Consider the following 21,452-nt stretch of genomic DNA (forward strand, 5'->3'; position numbering starts at 1 on the left):
AGGTACACGGAAGCACTCGCTGGGCACCGAAGGGGTGGCAGTTTCTCGACAGGCACTGTAGCCAAAAGGTTCAAATGTAGCCGAAGGCAACGGAGGGACGAACATGTTAGTATACTCTTGCAAAAGGCTGCCACGGCAGTCAGGGAGCCGAGGTGGATGTCAATAGTGTGGAGCCGTGACATGGATGCAAGAGCAGTGGCTCCCTCCTCCCCCAGCCTGCCCCAGAGCTCCGTAACGCTGCCGGCCGGAGCCAAAGCCTTTAGGAGGGCGTCTCCGTTCTGAAACTTAGTGAAGTTGATTGTAGGAATTATTTTAACGTCGATAACTGGACGATTTAATAACATGGCAGTAACCTCTTCAGGAGCCTCTGAAAATATGGTCACTTCTAAAGGCAAGTAGGCCCCATGGGCCACGAGCTGACACACATCTCTGGTGAGCTGGCAGGACCTCTGAGGAACCTTCCACACGGCACTGGAAGCCAACACCCCTGACGCTGCTTTTGTCAGCAGAGGTGACCACGACCCTTCCCGTAGAACACTTGCCCATGTATGGTAGTCAGGCTTGCCTGCATATTTCAATAACTCCAAGATGTGAGTCACAGTCGTGGTTCTCAGAGCACCCTTGGTAGACAAGAATCCACACACATATCTTATTACTCTCAAATACTTACTCCCTTTATCTTGGACGTGTGTGACGGGAAACACACTTGACAAGTCAGGCTTAAAAATCCAAAAACATTTATCGTATTTAGCATATAGCGTTCTGACAATACCTTGGGCATACAAGACCTCGATGAGGCTGTGGTGTAGGAACCTTGGTTGGTGATCGGTGTTGCGAGCACTGTGTTCTCCGAAGCAGACTAGGAAAGGGAAGAGACTGTCACAGCAGACATCAGGTATGTTGAAGCCTTTTTCTTTTTCTAGACGACTCTCTATTGGCTTTGCCAATATGGTTTGGCCGCTATGAAACATTTTCGTCGCCATTTCGTGTAACTTTTTAATTTGTTCGAAAATGATTCTCTTGATATCTTGCTTACCTGCAATGCATAACCTTTTTACCTTGGTGGCTATCTGACTTTGACAAGAGGAAACCACCTTTTCAAAAAGCTGAGACATGGTTGAAATTGTATTAATCTTGGTGGGATCGTCGCACCACAACATGATCATATAAGCGACTGGCAGAGGATAGAACAGGTCCTCATCCCTCTCCTCCTCCAAGAGCTTCGTCACCAAGCATCTACCATTAAGTGCCTCCCAAGTACCATGGTGAGGTAAACCCCGCTCCAAAGAAGATGACTGCATCATATCCTGCATGAAGTCATGACACAGTTCGGTGAGTTGAGACTTGCCAAGTGGTTGAAGGTGGACCTCGAGAGGCTCAACCTTCAGGTCGCCAAGAACCTGCAGTATGTTCTCCTTGTTTTCGGTCTGCGTTGTGATGAAGACCGTGTTTGTTCCTAGATTCCTGACCAGTTCGTGGATGGCGCCAGTAATGTCTCTCGTGCTGCCTGACGAACTGTCCACAACATACAACACTTTTAGTCCACGCAGTGTGGCCAGAACCTCAGAGTCATCAATATCAGTCAGAGATCTCTGGAACATATTTGCTTTTAGATGGCGAACAAAGGAGTTTGAATACACATTCTCTGTAGTCACGCATATAAAGAGATGAAATTGTGCTAAATATGTTAGAGAACGACCAGTGCGCCACTTATTAAAGAGGTACTGACAGAGACAAGTTTTCCCAGCTCCCACGGGACCAGACAGAACCGTCACCTGCGGCACCTGGCCGCTCAACAGCTGGTCCACGGTCACCGTTTCCCCAGTGTCAGATCTTTCTAGTAGAGAGTATGTTTTCTCAGCCTTGGGGGCGGAGGCCTTCCTGGTCATGAGCCATTTATTGACATCATAGAGGCCGGTGCCACGTACCGTGTTATGATATATGATTTCTCCTCTGCCCAGAGCTTTAAGTCGTTCCGCCCGGTTCAGCTTGAGAGCAGCCAAGTCTCGACGCCAAGACAGGAGGTCGCTGTGGCTCACAACTCCACCACCAATCTCATTTAGTTTTCCTGCAATGCCAGCTAAAGCAGCTTTCTCAAACAAGCATGCGTATAACTTTTTTATCTCTTTAATTTGACATTTTGACCGGGAAACCCTTTTCCTGTAAGATTCCAAGCGCTTACCCAGCTTATCGAGAGAGAATATTGTTGCTTTCAGAGTAGCAGAGACCTGTGTAGGAGAGAGAGAGCCGCACAGCTCGGGGATATCATCGGCACCAATCGTGAGCAGTTGATATATAAACTCCATAGTCAGAATTGCTCTTTTGATGGGCAAAAGACAGTTGAAGTCCTCCGCCTTCATTATGGTTTTAAAATCTAACCTTGTATTTCTTTTCGTAGTCATATATTGTTTCAGCCGGGGCAGATGGAATTCCTTTAAAACATCAAGGCAAAAACTCAAAACACTGTCCGTGAGACGTTTTTGGAGAGTGTAGAGACGGCCGAGCTTCTCCCACAGATCCTTGCTGGTGGAGAAGCGAGGAGGGTCGTGGATGGCAGCCAGTCTAATTCTCTCCAGGTCTTGTACCACCTCCACCACAACCTCGCCCAGCCCCGGCCACACTCTCGTCAAGAGCTTAATACTTAGCTGCGGCTCATATGCTTCCCTAGTTGGGTCCACCTTCAATAATTGCTTCTCGCTCGGAGTGAAAACGCTTCTCATTTGTGGGGGTCCCCATTTGAGTTGCCTCCTGCAGTAATCCGAGAACGATGTGTAGCCTAAACTCCTGAAGGTGAGGTGCAGCATAGCGATCAGGGTCTCCAGCAGCGCTCTGTTTGTCACGGTGGTCGCCTGGAAGTAGCGTAATACCAGCTCCTCTTCACAAAACTCATCCTCACTCGTTGACAATTTGCTACTCAATCCGCCTCTATTCTCGCTTATTATCGCCACAAGGTCCATGACGAGACTACCGGTTGGGGGATGACACTCAATGACAGCGAGTACGAGGTTGGGGTGAGGATGAGAGGAGGGCAGACGAGGGACGGAGCCAACACGACCCCTGGCCGCAGAGCTACTGACACACACACACGCTCCTCTCCCACACCCTCGCCACTGACACAGTATGCAATCTCATCACAGATCTGATAACGTTTATCGCACCAAAAAGTGCGAGAGATAAGGACCTACACCGCGGAGCCTCAAAGCAATAAAATGCAAAATAATAAAACGTCCCACTTGAGTATACAGAAATGAAATTGGTACAGTGGGATGTGTGCCATAAGAGTAGACAAACTACACACTTAACACTTATGTCCGTGCCACCTCTTGGGTGGCTTAACCTTCACCAATCACTTAACACAATTGATCATTACATTCAAATTCACATGAGACAGTGGATCCTGTGTACGTCACTTGTTCAGTCGTGCACTGGTCTGCCCACTAACTTTTTGTTATCTGTATTTAATATAATACAATATAAATCATATATACATAAATTTACAAGGCAATACTACATTACATATACAGTAGTATAATTCTCAGTAAACAAGTGTTTCATATTATCACAGTTCTGGCCACTAACTGGATGGGTAACCACGCGGACACCCTCGTCCTTGGCTTGGAAGTCCTAATTTGTCTAACAGGATTTTTATCACCGAAAATGATATCCTGTACAAAAAAAAAACATGAACCTAATTGGCATGCGCAGTGGTCAGCGTACTGTCGTCATAACCGAAAGGTTTTGGGTTCGACAGAAGCGTTTGGGCAACGTTTCCTTTCACCTGCTGACAGTTCACCTAGCAGTAAACAGGTACCCAGAAATTAAGAAACTTATGGATTGAATCCTGGGAAGGGAGCAGTTGATATAGGGGAGAACCTTTAGAAACCCAACAGGCTTTCTGCCCCCGACTACGAGGAAATAAAAAGTAGGCATTAGGTAAGCTCAAGAGCATCGCGTTTCAGCCGGCGAGTGGATAAGGCAGCAAGCCTGGAAGTCAGGCAGGGAGACCCTCCACAAACTACCTAACCCAGATAAGCTCACGATAACGTCAGGAGAATTTTTGCCGGTGCGTGCGGGAGAAACTGCCACAACTCACCGTCTGAACCAACACTGGCTGGCTCTCAGTTGGCCATGGTTGCCATATTTATGATGAACTAAGCACAAATAATAATCCTATGGAGAGCGAATACAATGGCCAACCACTCATTTGAGGATCACAGGCTTCGTTAATGGGTGTGAAATTTTGTTACACATAATTGAATTCTCACAACAAAAAGAAAACACGAGCTGCCACCAACCTTTTTCAGCTTCAATTAAAAATTATTTAATCTGATCAGGATATCTTCACAATGCACCCAGAATTTGCCAGTGCAGACTACTTATCACATGCTTTTGTATAACTAACCACCCTGTGTGATGGGGATTTTTAGCATCACGTACCTAGTTTTTTGACACACACTGTACTTCCCTTCTTATAGTCTAGGGTAGTTGCACAAATGCAAAAGTACCTAAAAGTGTTAAAAAAAAGGTAACGTAATGTATCTTAACCAGATAGTTCACATCAGCCCTGAAAATATAACGAAAAGTAAGTTCCAGGTACGAATCGTCTAGTACATTATAACGGACCTTTTTCCTATACACTCAGAACATGTGTAATGAGTTGATTGATTGATTGATTGATGAAGATTAAGCCACCCAAAAGGTGGCACGGGCATGAATAGCCCGTAAGTGGTGGCCCTTTGGAGCCATCGCCAGTATCAAGAGATGATACTGGAGATCTGTGGAGGTGCAACTGCACCCTGCGTGACGGGAGATGTCTCCCGTGTGTAATGAGTAGATTGATTGATTGATAAAGATTAAGCCACCCAAGAGGTGGCACGGGCATGAATAGCCCGTAAGTGTAATGAGTAAATTCCCATACACATGTATACGGTCAGCCGAGAGAGGAGAGTGGTGATGCTATCGTGTACCCTCGTGAGCAGAGATAATTTTACTACACAGGAACTTAATTATAAACATCAGTTAATTCATTACAATGGGATTCAGCTCTTGGGCCGTTATATGGCCACCAAGATTGCCACTATAGCCCATATTACGAATTTCATATATAAAATACATGAAAATCTGCCATGAAGTTCGTGGTTAAGAATTTAAATTCGTTGAAAAATTCTTCGATGCATTTCGGAGCATTTAAATATAATCATTATTATATATCAAATTTGGGCTAGCGATCATTAAGGGGAAAATCCGGCACTTCTTGCAGAGAACTGTCCAGTTTTCTCTTGAAGACGTCCTAGTTTGATCAGTTACATGAGCCTTTTTTAAATAATTGCCTGACTAAGAGCTGGGATATGAGTACTGAAAAAGAGCTGTACATATAATTGCCTGAACTAATTCATAATCAACTCACCCTCTACGAATAATAAAGTATTACTAGAATTGTTTCCAAGTGAGAAATAAATGGAATGAATGTGTAGCGGATAGCGAGAGTGGAACACCGCCACCCTCTGCCTCGTCTATCCCATAGGAATAGATATGAGGAGTCCAGCTTAATATCCGCTCCCACAGGTTACTTAGACACGAAAAATAAAAACTATAAGCCCAAGGGTGTCTCAAGCTTTTCTAGAAGCATAGTAGATAAGTAAACAAGATTTAATAAAACGTTAACACGTTCACAAAATAAAGAAACAAGGTAGTGGTAATGAAAACCAAAAGTTAATTAATAAGTGATAACTAGGTACTGTTGGCAACGCAGTTGTAAGTGATATATAAACCCAGTTATCGAACAGCGAAGCTATTATTACTGCAACAAAGAGATCTCATATGCATTGGGGTGTATTTCTAGAGAGATGCACAAAGGTTTGCTACTGAGCAAAGGCAAGATAGGTGGGACAAAGACAAGTGGGGCAGGCGTAGGATAGGAATAGGGCAGGATATGGGGAATCACCTAGTTAGCTCTTTTGACACACTGTACTCCACTTCATATAGTCTAGGGTAGCTGCACTAATGCAGATGTACCTAATGTGTTAATAAAAAAAAGGGGGGAATCAATGGCAGGATGGGTGGGAGCAAGGGCCTAACAGGAAGCTGGGAGAATGTGAACATCTAAGAGACATTGGAAATGTGTGTAGCATAGTAAACCCCACAGTATTTGAGTTAGGAAAATACTATATGTCAGATATAACTGATGTTCTCAAAAGATTTCCCCATTTTGCACCCGAAAGATAACGTAAGTTTTTAAGGGTTGACAAATGTTAATCTTCTTGTTTGATAAGCTGTTCACTTGAGAAAGTTAAGCAAGTCCCAGCCTGGTGTCTAGGTACAAGTGACAGGATGAACATCCCAGCGGGTTTTCTTCCTCTTGGGGGGGGGGGGGGGGTGTTGTACATGCTGCTATGGCGGTGTGTCCACTGACAGGATGAGTGGCGCTGCCCAATAAACTCGCCCCTAGAGGAAAAAAAAAAAAAAAAAAAAAAAAGCCACAAGCTGGGACAAGGGCAGGATATGAGCAGCGAGGGCAGTATTAGAGAGGGCAGGATAGGAGGGTGAGAACATAGGACGGGAGGGGCTATAGAGAATGCCACCGGACGCCGCCACGTCAGTGATAACCCACTAACAGAAAGAGAAGCCATGGTCTGAGAATCCGCCTTCATAAACTGACTCAGTGAATGATGTAGTTTGGCGTCTTGACGTCGTAGTATGATGGTTAGCGGTGCTACCGCTACCTCTCTACGACTTGTTTCCATGGTAGTACAGCAGGCACATACAGTTTTGGAAGCGTTCACCTAGCTTGCTAGGAAATGCTTTGCGTCAAAAGTACAAAAATGTACGAACTCTTGTATATGTAAATAAATCAAATAAATAAATTAAAAATACTTGGCGCCAGTTAGTAGGTGTGCTAGGAAATGTTTGGAACTAATCAATAAGGTTACTATGAAATCCAGCACATTCCTGGATTCGTTCACCCTAATACAAAAGCTTTGTTTTAAATGTTAGGGACTGTGTGTGGCGAGTCAGGAATCTGGTAACAGGTCCATCATTCTCCCGGGAACATTACGTCAGTGGTGGGTGTATACGTGCCTGTATAATTTGTGCATTAAAAGAAATATTTTATTTCATCAAGAAATACAGGAAAAGTGCTGAGGATATCGGTAACCACTTTTTTTTGCGGGGAGGGGGGGGACAATAATTTTTGCCTTGTAAGTTCTAAGCCTCTGGCTGGCTGGCCCCACCCAGTTGCTCATGTTAGTATTACTTAGGTGGTGGACGCGTGTGTATTTCCGTGTTAGTTCCAGTACGGTTATATGCAATATGCTTAACATCCTCTTTTGGGTTATTAAATCTCACGGGCAGTCTGCCTTTGATGTTCAACTGCCTTGTGTAAGAGTGTGTTTGATCATGTCATGGAATGGTATCTCCGTTGGGGTCAGGTTGACTTGCTGTCATTATCAGTTATCAGTTCACGGCCTGACGAACACTTGATGCCAAGGTCCCCATAATTGTGGTCCTTGTGTCTTCTTGCAAAGCAGTAGGACCCGGCCGGACTCTGCCTTGGATATTGAAAGAGGAAGAAGAGATAACGCTTTAATCTAACCCTCTAACTAGGATCTATAATGGGTCATTATCAAATGGAGAACTCTTGGGAAGTCGTCAATAGTGGTGCCCATATTTATGAAAGGAGAGATATGCGAGGCTTCACCTACATATCACTGATATACGAGGCTTCAGCTACATATAAAAAAAGCCTTACAGTCCCCCACACACGAGGCTGATTCGTAAGTTAGAAACGCTGGATGAGGTAACATTTCATCTCTTTATTATGCACCCCATACCCATCCCGTGGGTGGTGGTGGAAAGAGTTAGCACACAATCGGTTCAGGACCTGAACTACATAGTTCGTTTAGCTAAACAAGTGAAAATACTACACAACTCTAAGGTATTTGATAAACAGAAGATAGTATAATAAAATGGTATGTGGGGTGCCATAGCGTTTATTAACGGCACCCGTCCCTGTTCCTTATACATGTCAATGACCTCCTAGAGGTGGTGAGGTCGTACATGATAATGTTTCCAGACATTACATAACTTATGAAAAGGGCAAAGATACGAGGACCAAAATAAGCTGCAGGTATGGTCAGACAAATGGCTACTGTAGTATAATACCCACAAACACTAAGTGACGAGGACTGGGAGAAGAGACGGAAACGACGCTACAAAATACACGGGACGCATTTATCGGCATCAAAAAGAACAAATATCTAGAAGATGAACCACCATCCATAACACCAACGGCATAAACAAAATAATATCGGTAGCATATACAAACAAAATACACGGGACGCATTTATCGGCATCAAAAAGAACAAATATCTAGAAGATGAACCATCACCCATAACACCAACGGCGTAAACAAAATAATATCGGTGGCATATACAAACAAAATATATATATTTCTTTAAAAAACACGAGCAATGAATCCTTTCAAAATAGTCTACATAGTTTACATCATTAGGTTTGAGCAGCAACTGGATATGAATAATAGTTTGGACACGGTCTTGCCCTACGCTAGGATAGAGGGCGATCGATAAACCTAACATGCTTCCTGTCCCCGACAAGGGAATACCCGACACACAAGATAACCTCAGCAGCACTGTTTTCCTTCTCCAGTGTCCACCGTCCCTCTTAGGCTGCCTACTACCGCTCCTCCTGGCTGCCTTCTCTGGTGTCCACCGTCCTTTACTCCTACCCAAGACACCCCCACCAACCCTAGAATGAGGTGTTCCTGAAGATACCTTCCCCTGGTGGGGGAAACAAAATCCTTCAGGGTATACTTAAATAAAGAGAGATAGTCAACACAATGAACCCTCGTCTCCAAAGGAGACATCAAGACAAACGATGTCTACTGGAAATCCAAAATATAGCCTATTCTCAAAGCCCATTATAAACTATAATGCTTGTATTGTACCTAAAAGTATACTGTATGCTGTAGTAAGAGTATACTGTATACTCTCTTGTATGCGGTTGTTAATGTATAAATATTTCTAGACAAGGTTAATGCATGTCCTTGTGTATGTTTGATATATTTATTTTGACTGCAGTGTATAAATGTGTTTGTATTTTCCAACATTCAGGGGTAAAAAACACGAAATCAAACAAAGTCCTCTTTATAGCTGGCCTTCTAACTTAGGCAAATGCAGTGTTTGCCGTTCTAACTGAAACACATACAAAGGATTACCATGATAATGAAATATGGATCTCAGGAGTACAATCTTTCTAGATGTAACAGGAAACATAGGCTACAGGGTGGGTCAGCCTGTACATCAAAGACACACTCAAGACACTGAGCTGCTAAACACCACAAACGATATGGTGGAAGTGCTGATAATCAAAATAGATATCCTAAATGTGGTTATTGTCCTTGTATATAAGTCACCCGAGGCAAATCCTCAGCAGTTTACAGACCAACTGATGAAAATATAATACCGCTTAGAATACCTCACAAACCGTGCACCAAATATCATCTTACTTGGGGACTTCAACCTACGGCGCCTAAAATAGAGGACTATGGCAAATACAGTTATATTTGAGAGAATCCCAGGAATTAGCCTAAATGAAGAGGCACATAAATGACCTATTACAGATGTGCGACATTTGCCTTAAACCAGAAAGTAGTAGATCCAACTAGAAAAGAACACACACTAGACCTTATTTTCACAACTAATGATTCATTAATCAGGAACATAATGATTACAAATACCTATTACTCGGATTACAATTTAATTGAAGTGCAGACAAGCATCGACAACAGACCTATGCAGCCAGTCCCAAATTCTAAGAGGTGGAGAATTCAACAAAATAAATTAATAGATTGATTGGGAACCAGCAAACTAAGACCTCAGAAATAAGCTGCGTAGAACAGGTAGAAAATACTAGCCTAAATCAATGCCCCGTAAGAATAAGCTCAATAGCTCGAGAAATATCCTAGCGAAGAAAAGAAATCCCGGAACAACTTGAACGCCCCGTCAAGAACGACAAGGAAGGCTATGTAGAGAAAAAAACATTGATCTAAAATTACAAAAATAATATAAAATCCAGGAGGCAAAAAGAACAAAAAGACCATCAGTGAAATAAGAGAGAAATCTGAAATAATTTCCCTCCTATGCAAAATCTCGAACTAAAACTACACCTAGTATTGGGCCCCTGCGCAAGGGAGATGGAACTTTCACAGATGGCAACAAAGAAATAAGCGAAATACTGAGGCAATAGTAACGAAGACTCCTTCAGTTAGCCCCTAAACACACTGAAGATTGATAACCCAAACGAATTATTCATGAATGTGATACATCAAATCATATCAGATGTTACACTAACTCCACTGGATTTTGAAGAAGCCATAGACAGTCATAGACAGTATGCCTATGTCATTCTGAAGTAGCCATAGTCACCCCGCACCAGGCACCGATTCCTGCAACTCCATATTCATCAAGAATGGTAAAAAACCACTGTCGCACGTCCTAAACATTTTTGGAGACTGCGCCTAGATACTGGTGTTATCCCTAGCATATTAAAGGAGCAGCGGAGATAGCACCACTTCATAAAGGAAGGAATAAAGCAGTGGTAAAAAATTACAGACCGATGGCACTAGCATCACACACAAAAACTTTGCAAGAGAGCTAAGAAGTAAGATCACATAATACATGGAATCACAGCGTCTACATAACCCTGGGCAACATGGGTTCAGAACAGGACGCTCTTGCCTGTTCTGGTATTAATTTATATTAAGCACAGGTTTTCACTAAAATCCTCTACGGAAGCTGCAATTTTACCACGTACAATTTTGTGTTATGTATAATTTCATATTACGCTTACAACCCAATTTCATTCCAAGTGTCTATGTACAATTTCATGCTACAAAGTCTTCAAGAAGAAGTATTTTAAAAATAACTGGATAATAAATAATAAATCAGTTATCTGCAAGAAGTGCCGGTCCAACCGGGTTGTAGTGGATATGTGGGCCTGCGGGCTGCTCCAAGCAACAGCCTGTTGGATCAAGCTCTCCCAAGTCAAGCCTGGCCTCGGGCCGGGGAGTTGAACTCTCAGAAGGTCATCCAGGTACGATGCAGGCACGTGTCCAAGTACAGCTTAATTCCACGTGTCCAAGTACAACTTCATAATGTGTGTCCATGAATAATGTATTCTTAATAAACGAGGATGGGTTGCCAAAGAAGGGTAAAGGGGACGTTTTAATTTAGATATTAGTGTTTAATGACATAGGAGATAAGTGAGGTGGCCGTGACAGGTACTTGACAGGAAGCTGGAGGACTGTGAAGACCGCCCATGATAACCAAGATAACGCTCACATTAAACCCTCTCGCCGTAAACCACCCCATTATTACCTCTACTTAACACTATAGCTCACTTAATTTACACATAGAGGCACCGACAGCTCGTGTGAACACAAATGTCAATGTATCCACTAGTCACGATAAAGCCTCAAATTACGTACTTCTTGTCGCCAGACGTCCAAGGTTCCTCGCAGATGTGTACTTATCAAAACTTTTTTAGCACTGGAGATCCATCCTTGTGAGATAAGTTTAAGGTCACTAGTGTTCCTAGCTGCTGCTAACAGCAATCGTCAGAGCCTTCTGATAAAAACTGCTTACATACAAGCAATCTGATTATTGCAACACCTACAATAATTAGATTGCAAGTACTGACCCACGTGGCCAGCATATGAACTAAATGAAAGGTTCAGCAGGTTTATGATGCTATACATTCTGAGCACGCCGCTAGTGATCACATGCTAAATGTGATCACTTTAGCGCGTGACGACTTGTCTAGTCTGCCAGGCAAGATTACTCTCAATAAGTAGAGTTGAAGAGCTTTGAGCAAGGGGTGAACGCACTCCTTGAGGAAAAGCATCTAATGCTTTTAAATTAAATTAAATTAAATTAAATTAAAAAAAGAGCACTACATTCTCATTTGTTGAACCATATGTAAAGCATCAAAGTTACAACCCCGCTCCCCGAAACTTATATTTTGAATGTTCTTACGCGGACAATTTTTGTTATATATAATCTCTCCCTCTCACCTCAGTTTCTGCAACTTGCCAGTTCGTATGCAAATTAAAAGTACGCGCATATCTATTTATTTATTTATTTATATATATACAAAAAGGTACATTGGGATTGTGAGGATACATAGCATAGTAATTACATTCTTGTAAAGCCACTAGTACGCGCAGCGTTTCGGGCAGGAATCCGGATGCGCACGGCTTTGTTTGTGATGGCGATTACCACACAACAATTACAGAGTGCTTACTCCAGTGCATACTCATTGATTCATCGTTACCTGTTCACCTGATCATTATCCAACATGGATGAATAAGCACGACAGGAAATAGAGGTAGAGAAAGCCTAAACCAAACTGGCGATACAAACCCTCCAGTTGATTCCCGTTTGTATTTGGTGTACAGTAGTACACCAAAAAATAAATATCCCAACACTGCAGCTCCTGTCACTGATAAGAGTAACAGGAGCAGTATACTACAGAGTACTTGGACACTCGTGGGACAACCTCTTCTACACTAGTGGAGTTGCTACACCGTAGCAACTTTCTCCGTACATCGTACTCAACTTGTACGGTGTTGAGTACACCGTACTCAACTTTCGCGTTGGTGTTGCTCGAATTCTTTACACTGCTTCTTACTAGCGTCGCTGTAAACCTACATTGACACCCACTCACCTGTGTGACGGAGAGTGTGTTACCCTCGCCTGCTGCTGCACCCACCACCCATTCACCTGTGTGACGGAGAGTGTGTTACCCTCGCCTGCTGCTGCACCCACCACCCACTCACCTGTGTGACGGAGAGTGTGTTACCCTCGCCTGCTGCTACACCCACCACCCACTCACCTGTGTGACGGAGGTGCCAGGAGGCGTGTCCTCGGGTATAGCCTTCCTGTAGAGAACACGGTCGAACTGTGGGGCGTGATCGTTGACGTCGGCCACATACACCAGGGCCGTCGCCTCGCTGCTCAACGGTCGCTCCCCGAGGTCGAACGCCTTCAACACAATAGTTATAATTAATACAAATTTACTGAAGAATGTTGTTATATTCTCTTAACATCGTCACCCCGAACTCTGAAGAACATTTTTGTCATAATTTTAATGTTACATTGCCACATGTTAAACCTGTTTATCTTTAATATTTTAACCCGTTTATATATTTACTAAAAATAACCTTCTCAGACTTCCTAATATCATGACAAACGTGATAATCGCCAGGTGAACAATATTACCACGAGGTGAGCAATATTATCTCTTGATCAACAAATATTAAACAATATTACCGCTGTTAAAAAGCAAAACATGGTAAATAACCTTACAAACATGCTATGCTATATCTAATTTCCTTCTTCCTTAGTTCCCTAACTTCCCTCCCTACTTTCATGTCATTTATCAGTGTCTATGAACTAACACAGTCTAACACAGTCTTAAAAGACTATCACCATGTAGGAGACGATTCGCAATAACGTGGCTGAAGATATAATGACCAAACCACACATCAGAAATGGAAAAAACGACGTTTCAGTTCCAACGATTGATAATGATCTAGGACGGACCGAAACATCGTTGCTTCTTCATTTTCTGATGTCTTGTTTGGTCATCACTTTATTCCTGTGTTGGCCCCATAAGGAAGCAGTCAACTAATTGCACAAAATCTTCAGCTTTATTTGTTTTTTATGGGCCAATATTTACCGAGTCAAAATAAATAAATAAATAAATTTGGAGGCTCCGCGCCAGGGCTTCCTAGTATTGGTAGTGGGGAGAGGTGAGGATCCTAGCGCACACCCTCACTTAACATGGGAGCTCTACATTACACTAGCCTCATCTAAACTTTATGAAAATATTCCTGTGGCTTATTTTACTTATTATATTTAAGTTGTACAACTTGCATATTGTATTACCTGTTGCATTAAATAGTGTAAATTAGTGACGTTGCATTAAATGGGTGACGTTGCCCAATACTGTCACTATGGCAGTAGGTTCACTCACAAGATGAGTGGCGCTGACCAATACTGTCACTATGGCAGTATGTTCACTCACAGGATGGGTGACGTTGCCCAATAAATTTGCCTTTCGGCAATTTGTTTTTGCTTTTATTCAAGTGTGGACTAGTGTTCCAGTAACGAGGTGGGTCCCTTTATCAGTGAAGCTGACCACGCATCGCTGACTCACTTCCCCGCCCGGCCACCACGCCTGCTTCCCGCCTCAAGACAGTCATAGTTTATTATGCCTACCATAACCCATGCTGTGAGTGATGCTGGAAAGGTCGCATAAACGAATTTAGATTCTGGACTACGATGTTAAGTTTAGCAAATTGGGTTTGTAGTGAACTACTTGCATACAATATGCATTATTATCATCTTTATTGGCAAATTTGCAATTGCACATTATAGGCACGACACCCAGCAGACTATAGAGGCACCACTGCAGTAGTGTAGTTAGCATCAAAGTTGTTATGTCGGCGAAAAAAGGTCAGGCTTTACACTGTGAGCTGGAAGGTACGGTCAGGCACTGATCCTTTGTTTCATGTGTTCACCAGTACGGTAATTATGGACCTGGTTACTTAACCATTAATAGATCGCACACTTCGTTTTTGTTCCTGTTTTTTCCCATAACTGTAATCTGTGTCTGGACACATACTTCTGGCTTTGAATTCGTATTCACTAAATTTGTCTCTAGTTTCCTGGAGCTAGGTGCTGCATAGACTCAAGAAGATTTGTGGCAATAAGGTTGTTTACATCCTTTAATTGTTGGACCTTGTTTGTTTTGTTCATTCTTTCTAGCATGTCATTCCAAAGATTAGCGAGAAAGATTGTTTCCAGGTTTTCCATTTTTAGCTCAATCCTTTTGCCTCTCTCCTTATATTCACTTGCTGTTCATTGACATCTGATAAAGAATCCAGTGCATGTTTTATTTTCTCTAAACCCCCATACCATGAACAACATAAAAAATGTGCTGACCATACTGTGTCAGACACGTTTGACCGCAAAATGTTTTCCTAAGAATGATGCCAATACATTCCAGCGATGAGCAGCATCAGGAAAAAATGAATACAGATGCTGAACAAAGTCAAAGAATTTGACAATCTTTAAATATCCCTGCTGGGTGTGGTATGCTTTTAGTAAAATGCATATCACATACTTATGCCGCATACTACACTTGGGCTAGTCTCACCAAACTTTGTAGGTTGACTGACAGCTGTTGGAGGATGGTCATAGATGGGACAGGGTCAAACACCATGCACCACCCCACTTTGCATGAAATGGCAAATGATACTAAATTCTAATCTCGTTATATGCCGAACTCCATTCACACTAAGATTCATCCAATATATTGTTTTTTTACACCTTCTACACCTTTTCTACATTAAGTGTTGGGAGCCCCCAGAATCAAGAGAAACCATGCTGCAGAAAGATGGTTGTGTAGGCAAGATAATTGGTGAAGAAGATGGTGTGTAGTAAAGACACATTATAGTGACGATGGTCGTGTGTCATAATTAGTTATGGCCAGGCAGTGAAGATGGTTACAGTGATGAGGACTGTGTAGTAGATAGGGTAAAGTGAAGAAAGTGTACAAATCCACAAGGGCCGTGATGAGGATTCGAGCTTGCGTCCGAGAGCATCCCAGCATCCTCGTCACGGCCCTTGTGGATTTGTTCATTTGATGCATCACGCAATTGTGATTTGTGTGTAATGAAGAAAGTGTACATTGAAGGAAGTTAAAGTAATAAGGACAGTGTAGCTAAGGTAGCTACAAAGATGGTGGTGGTGTGGGGTTAAGATGTTGACAGTGATTGATGACGGTCGAGTGTAATGAAGGTAGTTACCAGCTAATGAGTTAATATGGGCGTGTGGGTGCGTGCGCACCTAAGTGTAGTTACAGGACATTTCACTGTTCACATATTTAAAAACGAATCTGAAGTTAAAAAACGTAGTATAGGCTCCACATAGTGATTTTTAGGTGGTCCTCTGGAGACTACTGACTATCCTGAACCCTGGTTCTCTGGGTTTGTAATGGCATGGGTTCGTATTCTGGCCGGGGAGGATTGACTGGATGCCAATCCTTAACTGTACCCATTCACTGTTGTTCACCCAGCAGTGAATGGGTACCTGGTTGTTAAACGATTTTGTGGGTAGTAAAATCTACCCAAAATGCTATGCATGCTAGTAGCTTTACAAGAATGTAAGAACTCTTGTATATATAAATAATAATAATAATAATAATAATAATAATAAAAGATAATGGAAGGGGGAGGGTCAGAGGGGAGGAGAAGAGGGCATAAGCAGGAAGGGGAGCATGTCTTTCCTGTTTGTGTGAGAGGATAACTTACTGTGTACCAACACAAAGAGGGAGATATACGAAGAACTTCCTTCCTGAACCTCGTGTCCAGTTACACACACATACAGTTTACCAAACTCCCAAGATGCACATCTCATTATCTAGTTAATCCTAATAAACCAATCCCCTCCCAGTCTTTGTAGGACTTGAATTAAAATGTATATGAACTATTTATTTAGAAAATATCCACAAAGTTTGCGTGGAAGGATAAGCCAAGTGCTGTCCATTTTTTTGAAGGGCTGGAAAAGAGCCAAGATAATTTTGGTGCGTTAAGTTCATAATTATGAGCCAATTAAGACAAACTCCTCAAAACCCGCGGCCTCGGTGTGTTTTGATGCTCACTACAACTTTCACATATTTAGACTACTAACTTAAAGAGCCTAACCTACAAACAATTATAAGTTCATCGTATTAACCTCGATTATTACTTTTAAGGCAAGCTCTATGTGGTTCACACACCTCGCTTAATTGATTGATGACAATTAAGCTAAAAGGTGGCAGTAATTTTAGCCAAATATCCCCAGTTTGCTAACTGTAGGTAGTAACTAAGAGTGATTGTAACCTATCCACCGCTGCCCACTGGATGGGGGGCGGTGTGCAGGACAAACATCAATTGTGACACTAGCTCTCCACACTTGTCAGTTGCTTAATTTAGAAACTGTACTTGTGGTTGATCTTGAAGCCATTGTTGATGTGACGACTTATACTTAATTTTGTAACTAGCTCATCAAGATTGTAACTTACTTAGCTAAATGAATTGTGGGGTTCAGTCCCTGAGCCCATTATGTGCCTCTGTAACCCTTTCCACTACTGCCCACAATATGGGTATGGGGTGCATAATAAATGAACTAAACTAACTAAAAGGTGACATTGGCATAAATAGCCCATAAATCTTGCTTAGTTTTAACCAGCAGTAAATACTGTGCTGCTGCCAGAAAACACCATGCCATGTAGACATTACTGTATGTTTAAAGTTCTAGACCTGACCACACAGCTGAATTCCTGGACAGCTTTTGTAAGCCAATTTGGCATGAGTATACAGCATACAGCTTCCACAGTATTGAAAGGAATACAGTATTTATATGCATTATAAGCCTCTCTACACAATCTTTCTGGACAGACATGATATTTGTCTAACGAAATATTTAAACTATTTTATTTACGTGAGTTTAATAAGGTGGTTTTTTCACACAGAGGCGCGATACCTTCTTAGCTATAAGTTATTAAATAAAGCAAATTACAGAATAAAATGGTATATACATGTAGAAGATGTACAGGTATATGTAAACTTTAAGCATATACTGTGTATGACTTGTACAGGATCTGTACAATTATCCATACATCCACTCACAAGGATCTCCATACCTAGGCCAAGCCACTTTGAATTACATAAATAAGTATGTTACTAAGACTGATAATGAACGTTGAACATGTAAAAACAAAACTTAAAATGATAATTTTTTTTAAATTAAATAAGACTAAAACTAGGGGCACATTTAGAGGTTCAATTCCTGTGCCATTATGTACATGCATTAAAAAAACTTAAATATGTTAAACTATGTAACTAGCTTATCAATATTGTAACTTGCTTAGGTAAATGAATTTTGAGAGCTGTTTCCGAGCCCATTATGTGCCACTAATCTTTTTCACTACCACTCACAGAATGGTATATGGGATCCACTACCACTCACAGGATGGTATATGCGATCCACTACCACTCACAGAATGGTGTATGGGATCCACTACCACTCGCAGAATGGTATATGGGATCCACTACCACTCACAGGATGGTATATGGGGTACATAATTAACTAAGCTAAACTACTTCCCATCATCTTTGGGTAAAGCTGTTACCAACCCAATCAGCAAGTTATTTGTTTAAACTTGAATATAATTAACCATTCGAGAGCACATTGCATGTAGAATCTAATGGAGACTAAATCTGTATATCTATCTATATTCGGACACTCACCAATTTTGGTTGTAAGTTGACAAACGAATATCGAGTAGACGCCAATTCTAACCCTAACATCTGTGTTGGGAACCTAATTTAGGTCTATATTGTGGAAAGCATTTATTTACTTTATTATCTTTATGCATAATAATATTATATTTAATACTAAGTTGAATTCTGATTATTGGACAAGACAGCAAAAATAACACGATGCAGAGTGACAACTCTCCTGGAATATTATCAGGACGAGGAGTAATAATCTCTTAGAAATATGGTAGAGTATCCCAAACTTCTACTTTATATATATTTTTATGTTTACAACCTGCCTTAGATATGATGGAAATGCAGACAAGAAGTCATCTTCCTGCTCTACCTAGAGATGCTTCAGGGGATAACAATTCCCCGGTGTATAATTCCAAGGTCATACACATGGTTCTCTGACGTAGGTACCACAGCCTGAATGATCATGGATTTAGAAAGAGGTAAATAAATTTGTCTTTTGGAATTAGTCTGGACTATCATCTAAATAAATTAAAATTTGTTTTTTCAAGATTGCAGGCCAGACGCTTGGGGTTAGCCTTATCCAGTTTTAAACAGTACTGTAACTGAACCGAACATGGCACTTACCATGTTTGCTAAATACCAAACATGGTCAGGTCAGGGCTGGCATAAATGAAATAAATTCCTATCGAGGCCCCATGGGGCAATGGTAAAACATCACACAGCGCTTCGCGAGCACTTTGGCCTGTGTTCATATCCTGGCTGGGGAGGATTGACTGGGTGCCAATCCCTAACTATAGCCTCTGTTCACCCAGCAGTGGCTGGTTGTTAAACAATTTGGCGGGTTGTATTCCGGGGAAAAATTAAAACCGGCTGGAAACACTATGCATGCTTGTGCTTTACAAGAATGTATGTAAGAAAGTAGGAATGTATATAAGACAGTATTAGCTAGACTCAGAATTATTTTTGTTTTTTCTGTTTTTGTCTTAATATAATGTCTTAAAAAGTAAAAATAAAAAAACTAGCTATAATACTTTGACTGTAATCTGTATTCATAACATCATACTTCCCCCATCCCCTATAACCACCCACTTGCTGCCTCCCGACTGTCAGACAGAGGACTGAGAACAGGAGATACTTTTCACCCACAGGGTTATTAACCAATGGAACTGCCTAACCGCCGAAGCCGTAATGTCAAAACTCTGTTAACTTTTAAGGAACAGCTGGAAAAGTTCATCAAGGCAAATGGGTGGACCTTTGACAAGCTGCCGGCTTCCTGTTCTATACGAGGCCACTAGTGTTAGTGGGTGTCAGGTAAGCTCAGATGTTTGAGATGCACTAGCAACTGGACTGAGTTAACTCCAGCTCCCCAGATACAAAATGGTAAACACAGTGCCTGGATGACAGTTCCAAGTGATACAATAATCAAACTACAGACAAGTAACTAGCCATTATCATTATTTAATATAAGTAACGAGCCCCACAGCTTCTGAAATCATGCACCGTTTTTCCTGTTATTAACTCGGTTATATACTCTGCCTTTTTATATTTTTTTCCAAAATTCATTAAGGTTATGGAGATACTCTTTTCAGGCTAACAAGAAGCTGGTTGTTATTTTGAACACTCGCAATCCATCCTGAAGCCAAAGCCACCCTTGTGACTGCCAAAACAGTAAGGCTATTGTTGCTTCAGACCTGAAAGTCCACAAAGTCTTCACAATCCACTTGTTCTAACACAGCCTACAGAAATCTGTCAGGATATTCTGCAAAATATTTTTGTCTTTATACCAGTAATGGGGCCAATGCAGTATAATATAATTGCAGATAAGAATTAGAGTTTTGTATTTCTATCTAACACTACCAAACCATTATTTTAGTGTTTAGCATAGGGACCTGACCTTTGAGCATTTTCAAAGTACACATTATCTTTCATCTATGTTCTATATTTGAGAGTGCAATGTTACAGCTTAGTTATTTATTATGCAGCCAACATCCATGCTGTAAATGGAAGTGTAAAATGTTTACATGTCTAATGTTATGAGGTGGACTCCAGTACTTCAGATGCTTCACTGACTCCCTGCAAACAGTAAAAGATCTTTTCATATTCCCTATTTCAGATACTGGGTGTATCTGAATATTATATTTTATATATATATATATATATATATATATATATATATATATATATATATATATATATATATATATATGTCGTACCTAATAGCCAGAACGCACTTCTCAGCCTACTATTCAAGGCCTGATTTGCCTAATAAGCCAAGTTTTCATGAATTAATGTTTTTTCGTCTACCTAACCTACCTAACCTAACCTAACCTAGCTTTTTTTGGCTACCTAACCTAACCTTACCTATAAATATAGGTTAGGTTAGGTTAGGTAGGGTTGGTTAGGTTCGGTCATATATCTACGTTAATTTTAACTCCAATAAAAAAAAATTGACCTCATACATAGAGAAAAGGGGTGGTTTATCATTTCATAAGAAAAAAATTATAGTAAATATATTAATTCAGGAAAACTTGGCTTATTAGGCAAATCGGGCCTTGAATAGTAGGCTGAGAAGTGAGTTCTGGCTACTAGGTACGACATATATATATATATATATATATATATATATATATATATATATATATATATATATATATATATATATATATATATATATATATATATATATATATACTGTATTATAGAGATATATATCTCTATATATAGAGATATATAGAGATACCTCTCTATATATCTATCTATATATCTATATCTATTTATATCTATCTATATCTATCTATCTATATATCTATCTCCCTATCTCTCCCTATCTCTCTCTCTCTCCCCCTTTCTCTCTCTCTCTCTCTCTCTATCTCTATCTCTCCCTCCCTTTTTTTTCAAGGAATGTGAGCACAGACTTCACAAATCAAAACTTTTATTTACTAAGTAACAATATTTTTAATACATTGGAGGGTTTTCTGCGTGGAAAGACCCTGTGTTAGCTCATACTGTAATTTGCAACAAATCCAGGCTGGCAACCAATAAATCATGGTATTTACGTAAACGATTAAAGTGACACGTGACTAAGAGCGTTATC

At 41.1% G+C, this 21,452-nt stretch overlaps 1 protein-coding gene across 7 annotated transcripts in view; it reads right to left on the reverse strand.

Annotated features, from left to right (window-relative positions):
- The window catches only part of Cad88C (cadherin 88C), a 243,228-nt gene that overhangs the window by 84,689 nt on the left and 137,087 nt on the right, over positions 1 to 21,452 (reverse strand). For all 7 annotated transcript variants that reach the window (XM_045742235.2, XM_069329540.1, XM_045742227.2 and 4 more), the window contains one exon: positions 12,910 to 13,059. In XM_045742235.2, coding sequence (XP_045598191.1) covers positions 12,910 to 13,059 — 150 coding nt within the window. The remainder of the gene's footprint in view (positions 1 to 12,909; positions 13,060 to 21,452) is intronic.

The sequence above is a fragment of the Procambarus clarkii genome, chromosome 22 (assembly GCF_040958095.1).
Source record: "Procambarus clarkii isolate CNS0578487 chromosome 22, FALCON_Pclarkii_2.0, whole genome shotgun sequence".
NCBI lineage: Eukaryota > Metazoa > Arthropoda > Malacostraca > Decapoda > Cambaridae > Procambarus > Procambarus clarkii.